Source organism: Caloenas nicobarica, chromosome 16, assembly GCF_036013445.1.
Source record: "Caloenas nicobarica isolate bCalNic1 chromosome 16, bCalNic1.hap1, whole genome shotgun sequence".
Classification (NCBI taxonomy): Eukaryota; Metazoa; Chordata; class Aves; order Columbiformes; family Columbidae; genus Caloenas; species Caloenas nicobarica.
Window position 1 is genome coordinate 3,301,238 of NC_088260.1, and position 22,041 is coordinate 3,323,278.

General features: G+C 44.3%; 1 protein-coding gene across 1 annotated transcript in view; it reads right to left on the reverse strand.

The window, feature by feature from the left end:
• TMEM132B (transmembrane protein 132B) overlaps positions 1 to 22,041 on the reverse strand; it is a 229,698-nt gene that overhangs the window by 164,221 nt on the left and 43,436 nt on the right. The window contains exon 2 of the mRNA XM_065646435.1: positions 1,679 to 2,558. Coding sequence (XP_065502507.1) covers positions 1,679 to 2,558 — 880 coding nt within the window. The remainder of the gene's footprint in view (positions 1 to 1,678; positions 2,559 to 22,041) is intronic.

A 22,041-nucleotide genomic window follows, 5' to 3' on the forward strand; every position in this document is an offset into this window, starting at 1 on the left:
GGTTCCTGCACCCTTGAAACCCCAGGTTAGTTACTATGCTCGGCACTTCCAGAAACAGTTTTGAAACGCTGTCTTTCAAAACCAAAAGAATCTTTGCAAGAAGTTTTTGTTCCTTTCCCGGCCAGTTGAAATGTCAAAACTTGCACTTTAAGTAGTAAGTAAACGCTACTTTATAAATTCCCCTAGAAAGAAAACATCCTTATCTTAGGTTGCCTCTAATACCTAGGGAATTTTATCCATGGTGTGGCAAAGAGAACAAAAACCTGAGAATTAAGAGCTGATGTTAAATCCTCGCAGAGCCTTAGGCAAATTCCATAATCTCTCTGCTATAGCACTGAAGATCAATATACAGATGCTAAAACCTGACTGCTCCATGAGGTTGGTCCATCTACTGACGGTGGCTGCTGGCCAAAACTACATTTAACAAAGAAAAAACAGTAAACCCAGGTAAAGGCAAGAATAAACTGGGTTTATAGGAGGACCCTTCCTGACCCAAACCTCTTAAAGTCTGGTTAAACCTATGATATTTCTCACACATTTCCCCCGCACCCTAAGTAGATGGAATTGCTTGGGATCTCGTGGACCATTTCTTTGTGCCTGTTCACTGCGGTATGAACCACTTCATCCTGATTCGCAAACTTTATTAATATGCATTTGCTATTTTACAGAAGTTGGATGATTTGAAAGTGCTGCATAAGATTCACTGTCTGTTTTCTCAACATCTGTCCCCAAAGTGCACTTCTGTCATGTTCTGCTCCCATCGTTCTCAGAGCAAAAAGTTAGAAGTAAGGCACGAATCTGTTTTGAGATTTGCGAGCATGGGCTGAAACTCCTTCTTTCCCAAGCGTCTCGCATTCTCACAGAATATGACACTTTCCAATTACCTTTTGGCCCTTTTATTCTCCCAGTCTAGCTCACATTTCTCTCTGAATTTGGTCTCCATGCAGCTCTGAACCCACAGTCTGACAGCTAAGGACATAACAACTACGCGGCACTACCCCTCGGGGTGTATGAAATGCCCCAATTCTCCTATTACAGGCAGATTCGCAAGTAAAGGTCACCAGAAAGTCTCAAAACTTAAAACAAAAACGGACCAGGCAACAAGCAGTCAAAAGCTTGAGCAAGCAGGATGCGCTGTCACAGCTAAACTTGCAAAGTTTGGGTCCAAATCCTGGCTCTGCCAAAGACCCAAGCGGAGGCACATCTCATCTTCTCACCCCTCAGCTCCCCTCTGTACAACGCAACAAAATAGTTCCTCACCAAGTTTATCCCAGGTACTTTGGAAAGAAGAAAGTTGATAGAAAGAGAGGGAGCTTCACCAAAGAAATGGAAAAGCCTCCTGCGAACTGTCGAGCAAAATGGATCGCAAGCAGTTACCGTGGCTCCTTACAGAGGCATAATTTAAAGGGCGGAATTACGACTAGAAGCAAACGGAATTAAAACAAAAAAAATCGTCATACAAACATTTATAGCTCATACTTTAAAATCAATTCCCATGTTCCAAAAAGCATCATCCACACAGATAATTCAAGATTATTTATAGTTTTTCCCCAGCTGGAGAGGAAATGCTTAAGTTCTCTCAGGAAAACAATGAATGTAACCAAAGAAATTACACCTGACATCGTTTTGTCCCTGTTTGTCGACTGTTTAGCACACAGCACTTGAAAAATTCTCTTACCTTAATACAAACTGGTCTGCTAGAGAGTCATCAGCCAGGGAAACATGAAAGGTCACAATGTCACCTTCTCTGACCGGGTTGAGCGGTAAACGAATAACGATATTTTCATCTAGCCTCAGTGACGACTGTTTTAATTTGTCTTGATTTGGGTAAACAATGATGCTACCAATCCTCTCCATAGCTGACAAAGCCTTGTGTTCATTATCTTGACCTGCATGGATATTGTTTTGCCATCTTGCATCCTCTGGAGAACATTCCCCATCTGCTGTATAAATCTTATAGAAGAGCTCCACGGTAATCCCCTCCATGGAAGCTGTTTCCTCTGAAACCAGGGGTGGAGGGGAGCTGAACCAGCTAGGAGATAATTCCAGCTCTGCAACACATAATCCTAGATGACCTGTCAATCTACAGCTGGCCACAACTTCTCTAGACTCCAGGAACGCAAACATCTTCACGCAAGGCAACCTCTCTGCAGAATTATAGTCATCCCAGTCCTTCCCCGCAATATAGAACAAGGTTTGTATTTTAGGTTTGTTGGAATAGATTGAGCTGTCAATTATGTGAGATTTTAATTTCCAATTAAAAGTGAATTTGTTTGTGAAATCAAAAGATGCAGAAGACAGCATGAGGTCCAAGGGGACAGCCTGTTCCACAGAAAAGGGTCCATACGTGGCATTTAGGACAGGTGGCAGTTTGGCTTTGTATATAAAGAAAGAATCCACCCTAGACTGCAAACTGGAGTTCCTCATGATATCCTGGTTGGCTTCTTTGAGGAAGAAGAAAACGTCAGCATTGCAGAGGTGATAGCTCGCAGGGAGATACGTTGGCAGGTTTGAAAATCTCTGTATGCTGTCCATGATCCCTCCTCGGCTCTCCACCACTGCAGGCCAAAGATAAAAGGAAACAGAAAGACAACTCTAGCATTTGTTTAGCATGCCCCTCAGTTTTTCTCAAAAGCAATGTATTACCAGAGATCAGTGCTGTTAGCCACAATTACAAAACAATCCGACACAGGTGCCGTGGAATAACACCGTCGGCTCAAAGATCACGCACTGCAAACGACCGATTGCATCAGCTGTACGGCTCCTTTTCCACCTTCCCCAACCCAATATCTACTTGACAGCTGTTCATCAAGTACTGGATAAAACAAAGGAGGAGACTGATTGGCCAGATCCCAATCTAAGCTCTAAAACTTTTTACTGGTTTGTTCTTGTTCTTTTATTGCCAGATCAAACTTCTGACTTTTTCTCATCCACGTTTCAATATGCATCAGAAACTAGCATATTGAATATTAGTAGGCAGTAAAACAGAACATTTTTTTAAATTTAGTTTAACATCACTAACACACAAAGCAACAGGCGGGCTGCAAATCTGCATCACTCCCAAAACACTTTTGCCAGGTCGGTAATTTGGAAGTTAGCAGCAAACTGATAAGAGCTTTATATTCTTGAAATCAAACCTTTTCACAGAAAGAAAATATGGAGTTTGATGGAGGTCTCAGCGGGATGGATTTGCAGGCAAGAGTGAACCTGAGAGGAGAGAAATCCTTTACATGCAGAAGGTTCGCAGACGCTCAGAAAGATTTTTTCTGGTTTAATTCCAGAATGAAACACATTTGGAAACCACAAAAGTTTCTCTACAACACAATGGTCAATCCTCCAGTCAGCACTGAGCAATTTTTCCCAGGCAAGAAAAGATTCCAGAGGGAGGGAGGGATCAAACAGACGCCTTTGGTTTGGGCCAATCTCTAATTAATAGTGAGATATATTCAATCTGGGCTCCGATTCTACCAGAAAGAAAAGGTGGGTCTTTCGAGCTAACAATTCACATGCTCCAACAAAAAGCCGGTGAATGCAGACTCCTGGGACCGCCACACAAGAAATAAACAGAAACCAAATGAATTAAAATGAAGCAGCTCCATAATGCGGAGAGATAACAAAGGAACAATGACAGATCCTAAGGTCAAAGCTCTCGTTGTCTCTCGCTGCAGCTTAGCGGCGATTTTACTGTTTGTCAGGGCTGGGGAGAGCAGATACAAAACACAACAACCCCACAAACAATTACACCTGTTACAAGCCAGATGACTCAGATACTTACAGCCACAATTTAGCACTGATAAAAGCTCTAATATTTAATTTATTTTTTCAGCTTTTGTATTTTTAAAGCCTACGCTTATCGAAGGCAGATTCTAGGGCAAATCTCGCCCATTTGACTTTGCTCCACTCTTGTTCTCAGTTTAAATTCTGCTCATTTATTTTCAGTGGCTTGATATGATCTGCGTTTGCTTAAATGCTTCTCATTTCATCACAATACTTCTGCCTTTACTTTTGCTGTATATTTAATTGTGTCAAGGTTTGCCCATGGCCTTTGGAATATACTTTGTGGGAACAAGTAAATATGCAAAAATATATAAAAGCATAGAAAAATTCTTAGTCAATATCAACAATCTCCTCTCTCACAGGCTGCCCAGAGAGGTGGTGGATGAACCATCCCTGGAGACACCCCAGGCCAGGCTGGACGGGGCTCTGAGCAACCTGAGCTGGTGCAGATGTCCCTGCTCATGGCAGGGGGGGCACTGGGGGAGCTGGGAAGGTCCTTCCAACCCAAACCATTCTATGCTTCTATGATACTCCACATAAGGATTAGGTTGGGGTTTCCTCTCAGCTCCACAAGCAAAAGCAATTGCAGAGCAGCTGCCACACCGTCATCTCAGTTGGGTCTTCTCTTGTTTCTTTTGCCCACGTGTAAATGTTTCAGCCCGACTCTCACAACGCGCCGGTGCCCCCAGCTGCCGCGGCCACGGACCTGGGCGCCCAGCAGAAACGCCAAAACCCAGCTGATGAGAAACTTTCTCCTCTCTTCCCACGGAGCTGGGCCAGCTTGCCACGGTATCGTAGCTCACGTAGAGGACAACCAACTTTCTCGTGGAGAAAATTGACTTCAGCCCTTCCCTTCCACATCCCTTTCCATTCAATGGGAACGATGGGCAGCTCGCGCACCCCCTGCAGCAACTGAAGACCCCAGTTCTCTATGGGAAGATAAAGGGTGTGAGTAGCAACAAGCAACAGACACTAAGCAATAAGACAGAGGTCGTCTCTCCAGATTAACCAAGCTACAAGCAGTGCAAAGAGCAGGAGGCACGGGTGAGACAGACATCACGGAAAGCAGCCGGTGCTGTTGCAGGGACGGACACTGCAGCCCGTTAGCACCAGGCACGGGAGGCTGGACAAGGCGAGGAACCCACCACAACCTCCAACAGGGACGGGGCAAAAAGCAGAGGCTGGTGAGCACCGTTTAGCAGGGTCAAGCAATGCCCCACTAACTGGTGCTGCTCTTCATCCCGACGCCTCCATCCCACCGCTGAACGACAAAGCGCTCGGGAAACACACTGCGGGTCAAACCTCGTCCTGCCCGGAGCAGCAGGAGAAGGGAGAAGATCAATGCCAATTCTAGATCCGAAGTCACCAAGGGATGTTTCAGCAGCTCCGTTTCTGCTCTGCTATTTACAGAGCACCTTGACGGGGCTGGCTCGCCGTGCCGTTGTGCGATTGCACAACTCGGTCGCTGCAAGTGAACTTGGCTCCTGCGAAAGCCGGGGCGGCGAGGGGAGGAAGGATGGCATTTCTTCGCCAAGAAGCCAAGTGCAGACGAGCACGTTCCTAGATTAACTGTAGATAAATCGAACTACATTTGAAATCAATACTTTCGAGAAGTTGCACTTATCATAAAAATTGTGCAGCCGTACAGATAAGCAAAGGACATGCAAAAGCAAAAGTGCCCTCTGATTTCTGGGAGATTGCACAGGAGATTTAAGAGTGACATAGCTCCTGAGCCTAAAGAACCACCAAAACCAAGGCAAGGCTTAAATGCATCTGTGTTTACATTATAGGGCTTCCTCCCCCCTCCTCATTCTTTATGCAGGTATTTTACCTCTCTCAAGCAGAGACATACAGAAAATTTTAAAGGTATGTTTTTCCCTTTCCTCCATTTCATTACAGTGGCAACATTCAGTGCCTCTTCTCAGACCCGGTATGGGGACTGGAATATCAGCCTGCTGTAACTCAAACAAAATGAGACACAAATTTTGTCTGAAAGCTTATATGGGAAGCCATAAACACCAGCAGACAGGGCTGGGCTTTGTCCTAGAACCAGCCTGCAACAAAATATGATATCTGAATTAAGCAGCATTTTTATGATGCTGTAGGAACATCTAAAAAGAAATACTTCATATGATAACAGGCCAACAACCCGCCTTTTTAATTCAGCATGTCAGCACCACAGCATCAATCTCCTTACAGTAACAATCAGAAACAGGACACATTTCCAGCTTTCTGGCGTGCAACAAAGCGACTAATAAATCACCTGGTCCTTTAATAACCACTCCAGCAAGATCAAAAGAGGGCAGAACATTAGATCAGAAAGTGGGTTAGTCCTAATTATGTAACAAAAGAGAGCAAGAGTTGAAGAATAGTAAATGGAGACCAAATGAGCATCCCCAGAGCTACCTCAAAGGCTGAACACAGTCTGTTTCTCAGACTACTGTGGCATTGAGGGGAGATGTATGGAAATAACACGTTGTTGGATGTGACTTGAGATTTCTTTAATTTCTTTAAAAAAAAAAACCTTTAATTTCTGAAATTACTTTTACCTTGTAGCAGCCCTTCAGCAGGTGCTTTGCCTCTTTTAAAACACTTATTTGGACTAAACAAACATCGAGACCTCTAGAGCAACAAGTCAGCTTGTAAAATCTCAGCGCCCCCATTTTATAACAAAAGTTGGGCAGTAGCCTCATAGCCCAGTTCATCCTCCAAATTCTGAGAGTGCAGATGGAAGGAACACCTGCTTCTAATGTTTCTGAAGAGCAGGGAGAAGCAGCCACCGTGCACAAACCCAACCATGCCAGGCTGTGCATCGGGGAGATGCCCCTTTCTGGTCCTTACTCTCAGCAGCTTGGACCTCAAATGAAGCTTCCTTTCTGTTGTCTTGATAATTTTTTATATAGCCATAAAATTACCCATCGCTTTTTTTTTTTTTTTTTAAGCTCATTTGATCCTGGACTGATGCCACAAAAAGCAGCACGGGACTAAAGCACATGCAAAGCCATAGCTGTAAGTCACACTGTGCAATAAAAATCTGCCATTTGTGTAACTTGGGGTTTCATCCCAGCTATACTTCTTAGATTTCGTACATTTTAATAAGAAGCAAAACAAGTATCCTAGTAAAGGGCAGTGGTGGCAGTGGCAGGTCAGCATTAAAAACTAAAGCATCTGTATTAAGCTGTAGTAAAAGGAAAGTCTTTAATCATTTTGTAACTAAAAATGAAAATAACTCCTGCTAGAGCAAAAATCCAAATTTCACATCTAAATCTTCCCTCTACTTTAGCTAACTACTTAACAGGAGTCAAGTCTTCCACAAGCCCTCAGTAATTCAGAAGTTGAAGGTGTGTGGAACAAGAAGCATTTAAAATATGCAACTTTTCAGTATCTTTTTTTTTTTTCCTGAAAACAAACAAGAAAGCAAATCCTGCACCTGTGGAAAAACTGTAGAAATGTTAAAATTAATCTTTCCTGCAGCATCATCGGAATTGTAGCATGTGATCATGCAGACACTCCTCTTGCACAAAGAGGAATAATTTCAAGTAATGTGGTGCCAGTAAGTACTATGATGTTATCCATGACTCATCCAGAAGCAATCAATGGCTTGTCTGTAGAGGAGAAAAATCACCAGCCCTTCCCACCAGCCCTCACTAAGGACCATAAAGACCAAACTACACATGTACATTATTCCACTATAAAAATGGCTCTATTCATAATAATTATTTTGCTCTGGAAATGAAGGCATTATCCTCAAATAAAAACACAGTGTATCCCAGAACAGGGTGTCTAGACAAGGAAAGCTATTCTAGAACTGATAAATTATAGGAGAATAATTAATTCTGGACCAGCTGTAGAGGTTGCTTTCTATCACGTGTGCGAAGGGTAAGACCTGATGCTGTTTAGGGACCCCAACTATGAGAGGTTGTGCAAGGTGATTTGGCCTGGAAACAGCTGGGAAAATGCTGACTCAATCCTGACGGCAGGAAAACGAGGAGGATAATGACAGTGTGAAAATCCACTGTGAGTTTAGACCTTATCTGAGCACTGTAAGTAGGATAAGTTTGGGCTGTGTGAGGATTCAAGGAGCCCAGATGAACACCCGCCTCACGCTCTTCCTGACTCGTTCGGAATTTAATAAAATAGCCATGAAAGGAGGATGTCACTGTTTACTTCCCATATTCAGAGTCCATCCTGTGACTCATCTCCTCGGTTTTATATTAGGGAGGAAAAGGAGGAGAAAAACCCTCCATAGTCCCACAGAGGAACAACTTCCATCATCCACCATTCAAAACCAAGCCTTACTCCTTCAGTACTTGAGGTAGCTATACAGTCTGGCACAGAGAAAAACCCCATAATAAACAGTCTTCTCAACTGTAACAAAATAATTTGAAGATGTAAATGACACGGCAAGAAAGAGCTAAGAAGAGTTCCCAAAACTTATTTAATATTAAAGTCGGTCCAGAGACTGCCAACATATAAAAAAATTGTAGCATGAGGAAAGATGACAGGATCCCTTTAAGCTTTTCTCATTCTTTTCTTCTTATCCTGGTTTGATGTAAGGATAGAACTCAATGTAGGACTCACAACCAGTTTACATTTTTCAACATTCAATCTTGATTACGTGTGTGTGGGGACAGAGATTCACTTTGCAAAACATTGCTAGTCGGGCTTGTCTTGTTTTGAAAGACAAGAAAAAGGATGCAGTTTAAAAACGAAACACAACACAACTATTGAAAAAAAAGAACGAAAAAAGAAGCCTATGTCATCAAAATGCCTAAAACTGAAGAAAGGTTAATTACCTTTCATAGACTCGGGACAATGTCTCACATACTTATCTTCAAATGTCTCAGTCAAACTTTTGTTAGCCAAGCTCCGCGTTCCGGCCGCTCTCTGCGGAGTCAGTCCGTCTCGTTTTACATGGGTATCTCAGCCCAGCACGCACTCCAGCTTCTCAGAAATCACGGAAGAGGGTATCTCCAGAATTCATTCATCCTCTCCTAGGCACTTATGTCTCAGGGGTGATAAATCACCCTTGGGAGGAGCCCGTTCTGTCTGTTAACTCGATTGCTAAAGGTGCTGGGGGTGTAGATGTCTGTGGGCAAAGACCTGACGCGAGTCCTGCCCCATCAGATCTGACGCTCACTCTTCACTAAAGCTTCTCTTCCCACACTGCACATCTATGTTGGCACATCACTCTGTTTCCAAATATCTTAAAAGTGACATCCCAGGCCTCACGAATCTTTTGTCTACTAAATACATGTTTCACTGCAAAATTAAACCATGTAGAATGAAACCCTGATCGGGCCACAAGTTCGGTAATAAATTGTATTCCTGTGTTCCAAAGCAAGTCAAGTGCTTTGCCTGCTTACTGTTGCCAAAAAATTAAGTTGGATGTGGAAGTTTCTGAGCTGGTACTTATTATCGTTTTTAGCTTGTGTGCATTTTGCACAGTCGCTCATACTGAAAGACATACGTACAAGCAAGGCCACCTACAGATAGTAATATAATAAAACCATACTGTCTGAAAGGCTGCCTATAAATCTTATTAAAGTAATCCCTTCCCTGAACCCAGATTATTACATTCACCTTTATGGTAGAATAAAAATTAATTTTCTCAGCTATAATAAGTGTTTGATAAGAAGGCATCACTTGGGACTAAATAAAGATTATAATTAACTCCAACTGAATAAATCTAAATTTAGCTTGGACTAGCAATTTGTTTTCATACATTTTCCTCTACGACTGAGTGAATAGGTATGGCAGGATTAGCATCCCATGCCAGTTCCAGCACTGCTGGCACAGAAAGGAGTGAGCCAAAGTGTAATCCAATACCCAAAAGGCCTCAAGATTAATTCAGGGCTCTCTATCAGCAAAAGTTTGGAAAACTGGAGCAAACCAGAAAGGCTCAGAATTGCCATTATCCCAGCAAGGAAAGCGTGTGAAGTGTCGGACTCCAGAGAGAACCCTGCTCACTGCGCTCCCTAAATCAGCATTATGCAAAGACGGGACCCCTGCCACGGGCTGCTGAGAGCACGTTCAGGGGGAGCATCCCTCTGTGCCTGCCCCATCTTACTCCTTCCGACAGAAATCTGCTTTTGGGTGCTGTCAGAAAGGGGTTTCTGGGCCAGACGGACCTGTGCTCCCACCCGGTGCGGCCGTTCCTAATCTGCAGCCCCTCAGAGGAGAATCCCTAACGCACCTGCAAAACGAGACAACGCAACACCACGCGAGCAAGGCAAGCACACACGCAGATGGGGTAAAGTAAAAGCATCAAACAAATACACAAAGTTTATCGTGATTTTTTTTTTTTTGCTTAGTTGAAAATAAAGGCCCTTCTAGCCACACTATACCCAGCAGATTTTTTTTTTCCCCCAAGGAAACGAGGCTGTACTTATAAAAGGTTGAGGAACTGCCTTGTTAAGCCCCTGCCTCATTATTTGCCATTCTCTGGGAAGATGGTTGTTAACGACTTCATTACTTGGAAGGAGGAGTTCGGGCTTGATTACCAAAACAGACCACACATCTATCCTAGCCAGGAAATAGCATGCAACCCAAACAATAAAGCTACTGTGCTTCCTCCTCCGATTTCCAAGCTAGCCCATGCAGACATCGGATCTGCCTGCATAACAAGATTTTATCAGGTATAAAGCTACAGCTGTGCCATCCATCATCACAGCAGTATCGTTCCCCAAGTGGTACATTTATTTCCAAAGAATGGAGTTCTTTAGCTTAAAGGTGACACAGACTGAATAAAAAAAAAAATTTTTTAGGATGATTTAAGGAGTATGTACGGATGAAATAAGAGTATGTATGTAATGCACTACACCACTATAACAACTTAAATTCACCTCTCATGAGAGTTCAACTTTCCTAGACAAGACACCCTTCTGCTGCCCCAACACCATCATTTCTTTTTGAGAACCAGACTTGAGCACAATTCCTTCCCAAACGTGGAAGTGCCCAAAACTATGCTGTTTAAATCTGAAGAGTGCAAATTCTTCCCAAATCATTAACACTGACTGTTTTAGTTAAATTTGTCGCATTTCTAAGCCAAAGACCCAGCATCTCTGTAGGTTATAAAGTGGAAATTTTATTCTGCCATGGACAAGAGAGATCCTCTTTCTTCCAAATGCTACCATCATGTCAAGGCCCGCAAGGACCTGAGATACAGGACATTAAACCTGTGACACCTGTAAATGTAGGAAAGCTATTTCAGGTACGTTTTAGAGGCTTTTATTGCTCCCTCTGAACCCTGTACAGTGAGAAACATGGTAACTAAAGCACCTGGTTTTATGGGCTGGAGTAATAGAAAAAATAGTCACAATAAAAAATTTTTTAAAACTCTCTAAACATCCCTAAAATAGCTTTTCTTGAGACATACTGGGATGGTTTCACCATCTGTGAGTAATGCGCCCATCCCCATACGCCACAAAACCCTTATGTCATCACGTGTTCTGTTTATTCATCTCCACCTCGCTCTCATACACATGCTTCTGGCCAAAGTCTTCGTTGTTAAAAACATTTATTCAAATGTGTCTGATAGAAAAAACTAAAAGTTAGATAAAATACCCTCCCGTAGCACTACCTGTATGCGGTGCAGAAGCACTACGTATGTGCTCCCATCCAGGGGCTGTACAAAGCACACGATAACTGTGTTCCCCAGCCAGGTGTTCACGGCCTGCCAGCAAGTTCTTCCCCAATTCTTTTGGGTGTAAAATATTATTTCCATGAAGGAGAAGGGGATCTCTGAGTGCTAGAAGGGAGTTTTCTCCACGTCACACAGCACGGCCAAGGCCACCTCAGTGCAGAAGCCCGACAGAGCTGTTTCAGCTGCCCAAATCTCAGTGCACAGAAGGTGCCCAGGAGAGCACATCTCATGAGTTTTCTCATTTAATGTGGCTGTCGCAATAGCTCAGGTTGCTCTGCTGGGTGGATCACTGGCCTAACTTGCCATTTTAATTTCCATCAGGGGTGTCGATATTTTAGTTTCCATCAGGGGTGTCGATATTTTAGTTTCCATCAGGGGTGTCGATACGGCAGGTAAAATTCACAGGCTGCCCTTGGCAAGTTCCCTTGCACCTCTCGCACAACAGCAAAGGAGAATTGTCCTGCCAGTTACAATTACAGGCATTAGCACACTGGCTAAAGGCCACAAATTCATCATCTGAAAGAACTGAATGACAGAGCCACTATTGTGAGTTAACAGAAGTTTAAACGCACCTGATTAACCGTGGATGGTTCCTATTCCGGTTACAGGGAGGGAAGAGACAACTGCTAAGGCCGTGCGTGCACACACCGTTTTGCATGACCTGCTGCTTGGTGGGCAGAAACCCCAGAAATACAAACCACAAACACCACGGCCCATGTCCAGGTGCCTCCCCCAAGGCGTGAGCAGCGTTAGGATCTCCCAAAACCTCTTTCTCCCTTCCAGACATCCCCCAGCTCTTCTTGGCCAGAGATGCCAAAACCACCCCTGAAAACTAGGGCACAACCAGCTCGGGAAGGGTGATTTGCACACCCGGGCAGCTCACCTTTGCTTTTTTTTTTGCCACCCCGGTGACAGTTCCGGGGCTGCTGCATCTCTCGCCCAGCTCCCCAGCGCACAGCGCTGGTCCTGGCATTGCTCCTTATGCCAGTGCTGAGCTGGTGCTTCCAGCTGCCAGCGTTGCAAAGCCCTGAGCATCCCTCCTGAGACCTGGTAAATAAGGTTTGTCACGGCTACTGCAGGTTCCCGCTGCTGAAGAGGAGGTTAGGAGAGGGCTCCCTACCACCGTTATCCGAAGCAAAACTCATTTTCCCTCAGTGATATTTCATAAACAACAGAAAATGAATATGTGCATGGGAATGTGTGGATAAATTCTCCAAACAACAGAAAGGCCTTACAAGGCAAGCACATCCACTAAAGGCACCAGGTGATTGCAAAAGTAAATCTCTTAAATATATGCTCTAAACTATTAACCAACTGTGAAATATTTGTATTCAGTGTCAAAACATCTATGTCACACAAAGCCAAGAGACTGACAGGAGAAAGGCCAGGATTTATGTCAGCTGGGTTCTATCTGTCACAGAGATAGGAAAGCTGAGAGAGAGTCCTTTTATTAAAATCACTCTCCTGCTGCAGATATTGATCTAAGCAGCTAAGGTTGAATAGCAAAGTGCATCCCCATCTCTCACAAAGTTACTCACCGGTACAGCAGTAAGGGACTGGGATAAATGGCCCCATAACCCCAGCAAATGGTACCCCAAAAAGCAAGTGGACAGGGAACAAGTGGCACCAGTATGAGCAGCATGCTGAGATGCCATGGCACAGCTGCCTGCCGGGAACCAGAAAGTCCCTCTCAGATCAACTTCCCAAATTTTTAGGAAGCCAAATCACTAACACAGGTTGCCATTACTCCCAGATTGAGTTCACCACTAAAACAATACAGAGAAACACAGTGCTGACTGCATTGCTTGCAATCCCATTTTAAGGAGCAAATGCCATTTCAAAAGGATGCTTCCCTAAATCTGCTTCAGCGTTTTCGATTTTTCTTCTAAGCAATAACAGCAGTAACTTCTGCCCCATTTTGGGCTGACCCTCCCCTGGCAGGTCTCCCTGGGCTCCTGGAAGACCCAGATCTTGGCTGCATTTCTCTTTGCAAACCCCAACTTGTGACTGCAGTCAATGGCCTCAAGTATTACACCTAAAGATGAAATGAAGCAAAGTAACTTGAAGTTCTGCATACCACAGACATTCTACATGCCTGCATCCACAGATTACCCATGCACATCATTTTATAGCGCTTCTGATTGTCCCCACAGAAGCTTTTGCCTTTGGTGGTATTGAAAAATTCCTTGCATGAGCCGGAAATTACAGGATATTAAAATGCTGACAGCAGATTCTCCAAAGGCATTGTCAGAAAGAGGTGATGTTGGTTCAAAGCCTTCCTCCAGAGCAACGGGCTTTCACTGGGTTCTTCAGCCTGTTGTTTCAAAGCTCTTGGAGGAAACGAGCTCCAAACCGATGGGCCCGAACAGCCGTGGGAAACCACAAAAGCAGCTTACAATAAAACCCCTGTAAAGTTATTAAGAACACAGATATGTCTCGAATGCACAGAAAATCCTCTGTCTTACCAGCACTCATCCACATCCCACTGTGACTGTAATCCCAGGAAGAGCACACGCCACACGCAGCCCCGCTGGGGGACCGGGATGAAACAAAACGGGACGCAGAGACACGGAATGCAAAATCCTGGCTCCAGCACCAGCCCCACGGCTCTGCCTGAGCACCGGGAGCAATTCTCACTTCGCTCACCCTTACTGTTGGATTTCTCACCCGGACGGTGACCCTGGCTACACATGCTGATTTTGGGGACTGTTAGCAATGCAGATAAGTTCCTGGTGAAGTCTTTGCAGTGTTTTGTCTGCAGAAAGAAGTCAGGTTTCACTCGGGTTTCCCCACTGGACTCCAGAGGTGCAGGCTGTTGCCTCCAGCAAGATTTGCGTCCCCATCCTGCAAACACGCACACATTATTTCAAGTGTGTGTGCTGTGCCATTAAGTCAGGGAGTTTTCCCACTGGGAAAATTAAGCACAAGCTACAGAGTTCCAGGACCAAGACCTGTGAGGCCACCCAGCCTTTTAGCTACTGCAGAAAAAGCTCCATGGCTTTACAGATTCACCACTATTAGTTCAGAGATATCTGCGCCTTTGTTCTCTAACTCAATCTTCAACCTGCACTTTGCGTTGCTCTCGCAGGCAACCAGTATAACACTAACCAGAATCCCAAAGGAATATTGGCCTCCGACTCTCACAGGAGCAACCGCACAGGTCTAATTCTGCAGTTCAGACATCATTAAGTTATCAATTTATATCTGCCTCTCAAGGAACAGCACGCAGAAACATGAATCCTTTCTAATGACAGCTTCTCCCCTCCGCAAAAGAATACCCAAAGTTTTTGTTTTCTCTCAGATTCCTTTATTTAATCCAACCTTTCATTTTTCGAATGACAACAGCCTCGAGCAGCTCCATTAATTTGTTACGGAGCTAAAGAGCTTTGCACTCCTGAGGTTCCTGCCGACCTCCTCCCCTGCTCCCCAGCTTATTGAAACAGTCCTGCTCAAGCACATTCAGTATCAGAATGAAGCCTAACTTTTCATGCTTGAATGCATTATTTTACGTTATGAATACACGTTTGACATATTTTACAAATTCACGGCAGATGCTGTCAGAATGGACAAAATAAGCATCCCTTGGTACCGCTTTTCTCTTCCTACGATGATCAAAAGCTGCAGCTTGTCACTCACAGAAGAACGGCTCCTCTTGGGGAGAGGAGAAGGAGCCTGCAGCCTCACCCAGGACTTCTTGGGTGTTTGTTTCTCTGTCTGTTGCCGATTAGCAATTTAGAGTTCGATTTTCTGAGCACAAGGAAAATTCCCAATAGCTCTGGAGGAGGCAGTTCAAGGAGATCTTGTCAAAATATTGGTGTATAAAGAAAGTGAAACCTTATTATGGCTTTCATACCACGAGGCACCAAATACGGTTATCTTGCTTGCAGACACTTATTAACTTATAGGCAAAGAATAAAAACTCCCAAGCAGAAAACAAAGTTGGACGAGGTCACACTTACTGTGTGGTTCGCTTGCGTTAACATATTAAGGTAATAATGAGCAGAATGAGCAGCTGACAGAATTTTAAAACTCCTCAAGAGTCCAGAGAAGTAAATTGGATCAGATTTGAGATTGCCTGAGAAGAGAAAAAGCTGGATCTAATTCTTTTCTCAATGACAGGGGAATTATAAAATTGAGAAAGTCAGAGGACGTCACTAATCTAGCCCAACCCAGCATACTACTTAGGAAGCTCCAAATCATGTTGATGATTAGTTTAGGATGATGATTAGTTTAGGCCAGTGCCTCGACCGCAGCAGAAAGTGCCCACTGACCAGGATAAACTACCCCAAGGCGCCAGAGCGGCCGCGCGTGGGCACGACCCAGCGTTTGTGCGTGCCGAGGATGCGGCTCCATCACAGCTCCACGTCAGCATGTGCCTGTTAAAGCTGCCGTGTTGGACAGCGAGAGGGATCAGCAAAAAAACCTGCGCTCACCTTCTGCTTAGCGGCGTCTCCTATAAAGCTTTGTGTGGAAACATCCCAAGCGCAGTTCAAGTTTGAGTCAATTCAAGTCCAAGTCATATCTTATCACACCCCGTTCTGCTCACCTACTCATAGCCTAGAGAATAAAATTCTGCAGAAACTCAGCATACAGGTCACTTCAGCACTCTGCTTTGTCTGGCATTTATAGCTAGAGCCAAGCACATAATTCACACTGCATAGTTTATCCAGGGGATTTAGCCCACGAAACACACAAAGCGAATAACAATTTCTTCATGCTTATTATTTTTTCAGAAAATTCAGTCAACTTCTTCTCTGCTTCTTCTGAACTCTGCAAAAAGATCATGAACCTCTGGCTATATTCTTCCAGGGCTGGAACTCTTGGCCAGCAGCAATCAGTCAGATTAATTCACCTCTTTTTCAGTCTTCCACCTTCAACTATTCTTGTTTCCCGAGTACGAGAAAATGTGTGCAAGCACTAAATCTCAAACACGCTATTCTAACATTTGGATTCCATTATCCTAGAGATAACATATAATCCTATAATGATATGTAAGAAATTAACATTTAATCTCATACCAGAGAGTTCGAAGGGATCACAGCCAGCTGGTGCTAAAAGCAGCATTTGCTAGAGGCTGCAAGAGCAGGAGCTGGAGACAAGAAGTGAGATCTAAGCTGCTCTGATGCTTTGGATTGGCCAGACTGGTTGGCAAGGAAAGGATCAAATAGATAAATCCCTGACTTGCCAAAGTCCCTCTGACTTCTACCAAGTTGAGATTTCACTGTTAGGGTAAGGGGATAAGAATTGTCTTTATCTTCCCAGACTTTCTATGTGCCACTGCCATTGTGCCACCCACATCCTACAGCGTTGGGACATTTTTCTGGAAATTTGCAGACCCGGCACTTAATCTTTGTTCATGGGCAACAGCAGCCAAAAAAACCCCACAACCCCATTGACATCAGTCAGATTCAGGCCCTTTCTCTGAATCCAAAGATACACTTCATTGCTCCATCTCAGACTGGAATATGCTTTCCAAAAAAAACCTGTCAGGTAGCCAAGAAAGCCAAGAATCCATCACAGACACAGACAGTATTTTAAAAAAATACTGCCCAACCTCTTTGGTAGTTTTCAGTGAAGACAAGTCAACCTCACTGCTAAATTAGCTACAACGTAAAGGCAGCTAAAAAAACATCAAGAAAAAGGAAAGAGAGAAACTTCGACAGTATAGCCAATAAAAATATACAGCAAGCTGGATTTCACAATTCCAGATGCTGACCACAGTTCTGTATCTGAAAAAAACTTAATAAATAAAAATAACAAAAAAATCTGAAGTGTTATGGAGTTAACTTTGCTCTAGCATATAACACACATTTCTATTACCCTTTCTGGATTAGCCAAATGAAGATCAATGTATCTATAAAACTCAATGACATGTTAATGCAAACCTTAAAAAAGATAAAATGCCTTTTATCTCAGTCTTAGGAAAACCTAATAAAGAATTAACAGTCCATGAAGCCATGGAATTTCACTCAAGGCTTTACTTTATGCCAGGACTTCCTACTCCATTAATTTTTAACGGACAGGTTTCCCCAGGCTTTAGGACATGTCGGTACAACTGTACGTTGTCATTAAAATTGGTCCTATATTTTCCTTCAAAGCTGAGATAGGAACCTCATTGTAGTACGCGGACTTAAAACACAGACAACACCCACACTGGATCAGAAATGTAAATCTGGAGCAACCATTACGATAAATATTCAAAAAACGGTAGACAAATATTGATTTTGATAATGATCTGACAATTACTGAATTTATGAGTTAAAACTTTCACCTGCAGGTTGAGCACTTTGGATCGGAGCTCATTTGTAACATCAGCATTTCGAATTTATATCAGAAGCACCCGCCAGGAATCTACTAACACCACACTAGATGTTGAATCTTTAAAGGGATGTAGTCAAATACTGATCTAGGATGTTGTTCAAGGTTGGTTCTCAGAATTAACAAGCCTCAGTGACTGCCACGGGCTGTCCCGGGAGGCTGGGATCCAAAGAGTCGGACACCCGCGGGCTCGGTGGGAACTGGTCTCTTCCAGGTTCTCAGCTACATTTATTTCTAGTGACAAACACACGGCAGCAAGGCCAGAAACTTCAAATGCCAGTATTTAAAAAAAAAAAAAAAAAATAAAAAAAATTAAATCCAGTACTTCTGCACATGTTTAAAAGTCACTTGCTCTCAAAAGGGCCTGAATACCTGCAGCCCCCACTGACATCAAAAGAAATGCAGATGATTCTGCTAACTGGGGTGGGCTTGACTTGGATGGCAAGGAAAGGGCTCTCTCCTTTTGGAGACCCACGGGCGGAGACTGAGACCACAGCACCCAGCTGATGCTCACGACACAGAGCCCGAGCTCATCCGCTCTGCAAGGCCGATGGGTCCGGGCTTGTGAACCAGCACGGGGAGAAATGAGACAGCAGTAGGCAGGGGAAACAGTCCCGAGGAAAAGCAGGAGGCAACGGTCCAGGAGAGAGCGGTGGGAAGAGCAGTGAGCAAAGAGGAGGCGACAGGAACGAAGCTCAGCTGTACAAAGACTGAAAACTTGCTATTCCCATTTAAAAAGAAAATAAGAAAAAAATCAATCAATCATTGGTCCATAAAGCTAAAAGCCACTTTGAAGCCTTTCCCTCCTCCCTGGCATGAAGATGTCCTGCCCGTAACCCCCATGGGTCAGGTAGGGAGAAAGGCTCTCCTGCCTCGGCGGTCCCACCAGCACAGCATCGTCCCCGCGAGCTGAAGCTCCTCAGATGCTGCCGGTCTTGGGAACTATTTGCACCAGTTTACTTGGGACCATCTTCACCTCCCTTTCCACCTCTGCTTCTCCCCCTGCTTTAGGAGAACAGCTGCTTCTCCCAGGTACTCCGAGATTAATGATTGTTGGTTCCTCTCCTGCACAGTGCCTTGATCTGGAAAATTTATTTAGATAACTTCTCAGGCAGCGTATTTATCTGCTGGCCTCAACATCTGCGCGAGCATGAAAATCAACATCTGACCGATGACAAACATCCTGCCAGTTAGGTGGAGACTGTGCTCTGCAAGCTCCTTGTGAGAAACAAGGCTTACATACCGAGCCAGGAGCATTTCTGCCTCTACGTACAAATGCTGGATATGGAATAACAGCCTCAGATGCATCCCACACTGCAAATCCATTTATTGGCAACAATCCTTATTTTGCCGCCTTTACTCACCCAACATCTCAGAGACACCAAGTACATTTGGGTCACCAAGGTGGGATGCTAAATTAATCACCAGGAAGCACTGCGTCCCAAAGGCAGCCTATTCTGGAGCTATTCCTGGCCAGTCTTCAAGGAGTGCTCTGCCAGTCCGACTCACACAGATGATTTGTAAGAACTGCAAACAAAAGAAAATACTGCTCTGTGTAGTGGGGTTCAGACCAGCACCCTTTGTTGCCTGACATGGAAAATTCCATCACTAGACCCCAAAATCTGCCCAGAGTTCCTTCTGAGAGCCGCTACTTTTAAGAATTCTTACAAAAGCCTGCTGCAAGCTTCAAAAAAAGAGTAAAAAAAATAAAGACTTAAGAAAAGGCAGAAATCCTAGCCCTTACCTTTCAAACACACCCTTTGAACCTCGCCATCTCCACTGAATTTTAGATGAAACTTAGAGCCAAATATTTATAGGCACAAGACTATAAATGAACCTTCCTTTTGATATCACCGTCCTAGCTTCCTGTCCAAGGCTGGGTGAGACAGAAACATGAAGACGGAGCGTGAATTAGCTCTAAAGGGGGAACTTGTCAGTCAAAGATGCTAATGCAAGACCACAACAAAACTCGGGTTTAACCTCAGCAGTGACCACCCGTCACAATGTGGCACTTCGGTTGTCAGCAACCTGCTTCAAAGAGCAAGGAGGCTGCAGAAGTCTTTCTGAAACTCAGCAAGGAAAAACACCTCTGCCTGCTAGGCATCCATCAAGGCTCCCCAACATCTGCAGCCAAATGAATTATCAGCAAGTTCCAAGTTATGGAGAAGAAAAAAATACAGTATAAATGATTAATACAGATGCAGGCTCCACAATCTCCCCTATGTGCCTGGCACATCATTTCTCAAAAAAAAAAAAAAATAAAACACTTCTTATAGAACCACATCTGACTAGGGCACAAGGTTGCACATGCAGGGATCCTGTGTTTTCCCTCTCCCTAAGCTCCAAGAACACTGGGCTGCCAAACACATTCTGAGCACGGTTGGGAAAGTACCAAATTTTAAAAAGTCCACCCAGGAATGCAAAGTCCCCACACCAGGGAGCTCCCCGGCACGCGTCCCCAGCAACTGGAGGTACCTGCGAGGGACCGGGTGACAGCCCAGGACAGGTAACAGTTCTCCCGGTCTTCTTGCCTCGCGTCTGGATTTATTTGGTTTCACCTCTCCACCCAGGAGGGGTGCAGATGATAACTGGACCCCTCGCATGGGCAAGTAGGTTTTTTCTCAACCAATTTATTTACACCTGTACAGCCCTAAAGCTCATTTTTCCCCATAACACCAGAGTCTTAGAGGCCTGTTGTCTGAACATAAATAAGTACAGGATTCGCAAGAGATTATAATATTTTAAACAGAACGTGTCAGTAGTTTTCTTCAGGAGTATTAGTTTTCAGAAATGCAGTATATTTATTCATGCAGTTAATTGGATGGATTATAATAAAAACAAAAATATCTATTCTTCTAAGTGTAGGAGTAAAAAGGAAAAATACAGTTTTAACTGATCAACAGTCTTATCTTACTCTTTCCTGAGCATTTAATCACAATGTTTCCAGCACATACAGCCTGCAACAAAGACCCAAGCTAGTTAATTTTCCAAAAGCAAGAAGCGTTGCAAAAACCTGTAAAGCAAATAAGCCAGTCTTCACCTTCTGAATATAAAGATATCCCACAACAGCAGGAAATTAAGTCCTGGGAAGTCTGGGCTCCTGACAGAGCTGCTATTGGGACAAGCATCGGGGTGCTCGGGGAACGGAGGCGGCGAAGGTTGAATTCCTGCCCCAGCACAGACCCGCGCGGTCCCAGCCGTGGGACTGGGATTTCTCCGACAGCGCAGCCCACACCAGCTTCAAGTCTTGTCATTTTATCAATGAGAAGCAGACACGTGCAAAGACCAGCTTTCACTGCGCTTTATTACATTTTTAGCATAAACTAAAAATCGATTGTCTCTCACTAATAAAATTCCACCACAACAAACCAATTAGTGAGACTCATTATTTTTTAATGCATGTTACTAATGTCCATGAAGCCAGCTGACCTTTCAGTGCCTAGTGTAGCATACATTATACACTTCACGTTTACTGCCTTCCTTTCTTTGATTTGCAGTAGTTGCAGTGCACTTCCCAAAAAAGCAAAGCCTGACTTTGCGGTGAAACTCAGAGCTGGTTTTTCCCATCTGCTGTGTATGAAATTCCTCCTCCCAGGATCAGGGAAGCACAAAGGCACGTCCAAGCTATTTCCACTTGCAGAACAGATGCAAGCAAAGCCCGGCCACACACGAGGGTTATGTGGAAACACAGGGGCTGGGTGGGCATTGAGACAGACTTTACCTCTGCAGGGGCCGAGGACGGGCAGCCCCTGTCCTGCTCGTCCCCAAGACGATGACACTTCCATCCCACCAAATGCCCACACCAGGGGACACTCGCCGGTGGCTCCATAACAAATAACCCAAAAGCCAGTCAGTCCTCCCAAAGCTGGCCTCGGTGTGGCCCAAAGCACAGGACACGCCGCTAACGGATGTATGCGGCCATTAAGTCAGTCAAGCAGGAATAAAAGAATTTAGGAATGAAATGAAACTCCTGCTTGAGCAAGGACTTCTGGATCAGGCATTAAACCTGCCTGGTAATCTCCCTCCAGTGTCATTGCACACCTATTTTCTCCTTGTAAAGCACAGTATTGATTTTTAAATGTTTTCATTCACACTTAGGAGCTTTCCAAGATTGGACTTTATTCTTCAATATTATCCGCTGAATGGTGAAACCCTGGAACAGATTGCCTGGGAGCACTACGGGGTCTTCATCCCCAGGAGTCCATCAGGACAGGTCATCTGTAAGGAATTCCATAGACAGAGCTGAGCTTTCCACGGGACACGGGGGCGGATTAGACGACCTTTCACGTTCCCTTGCAGCA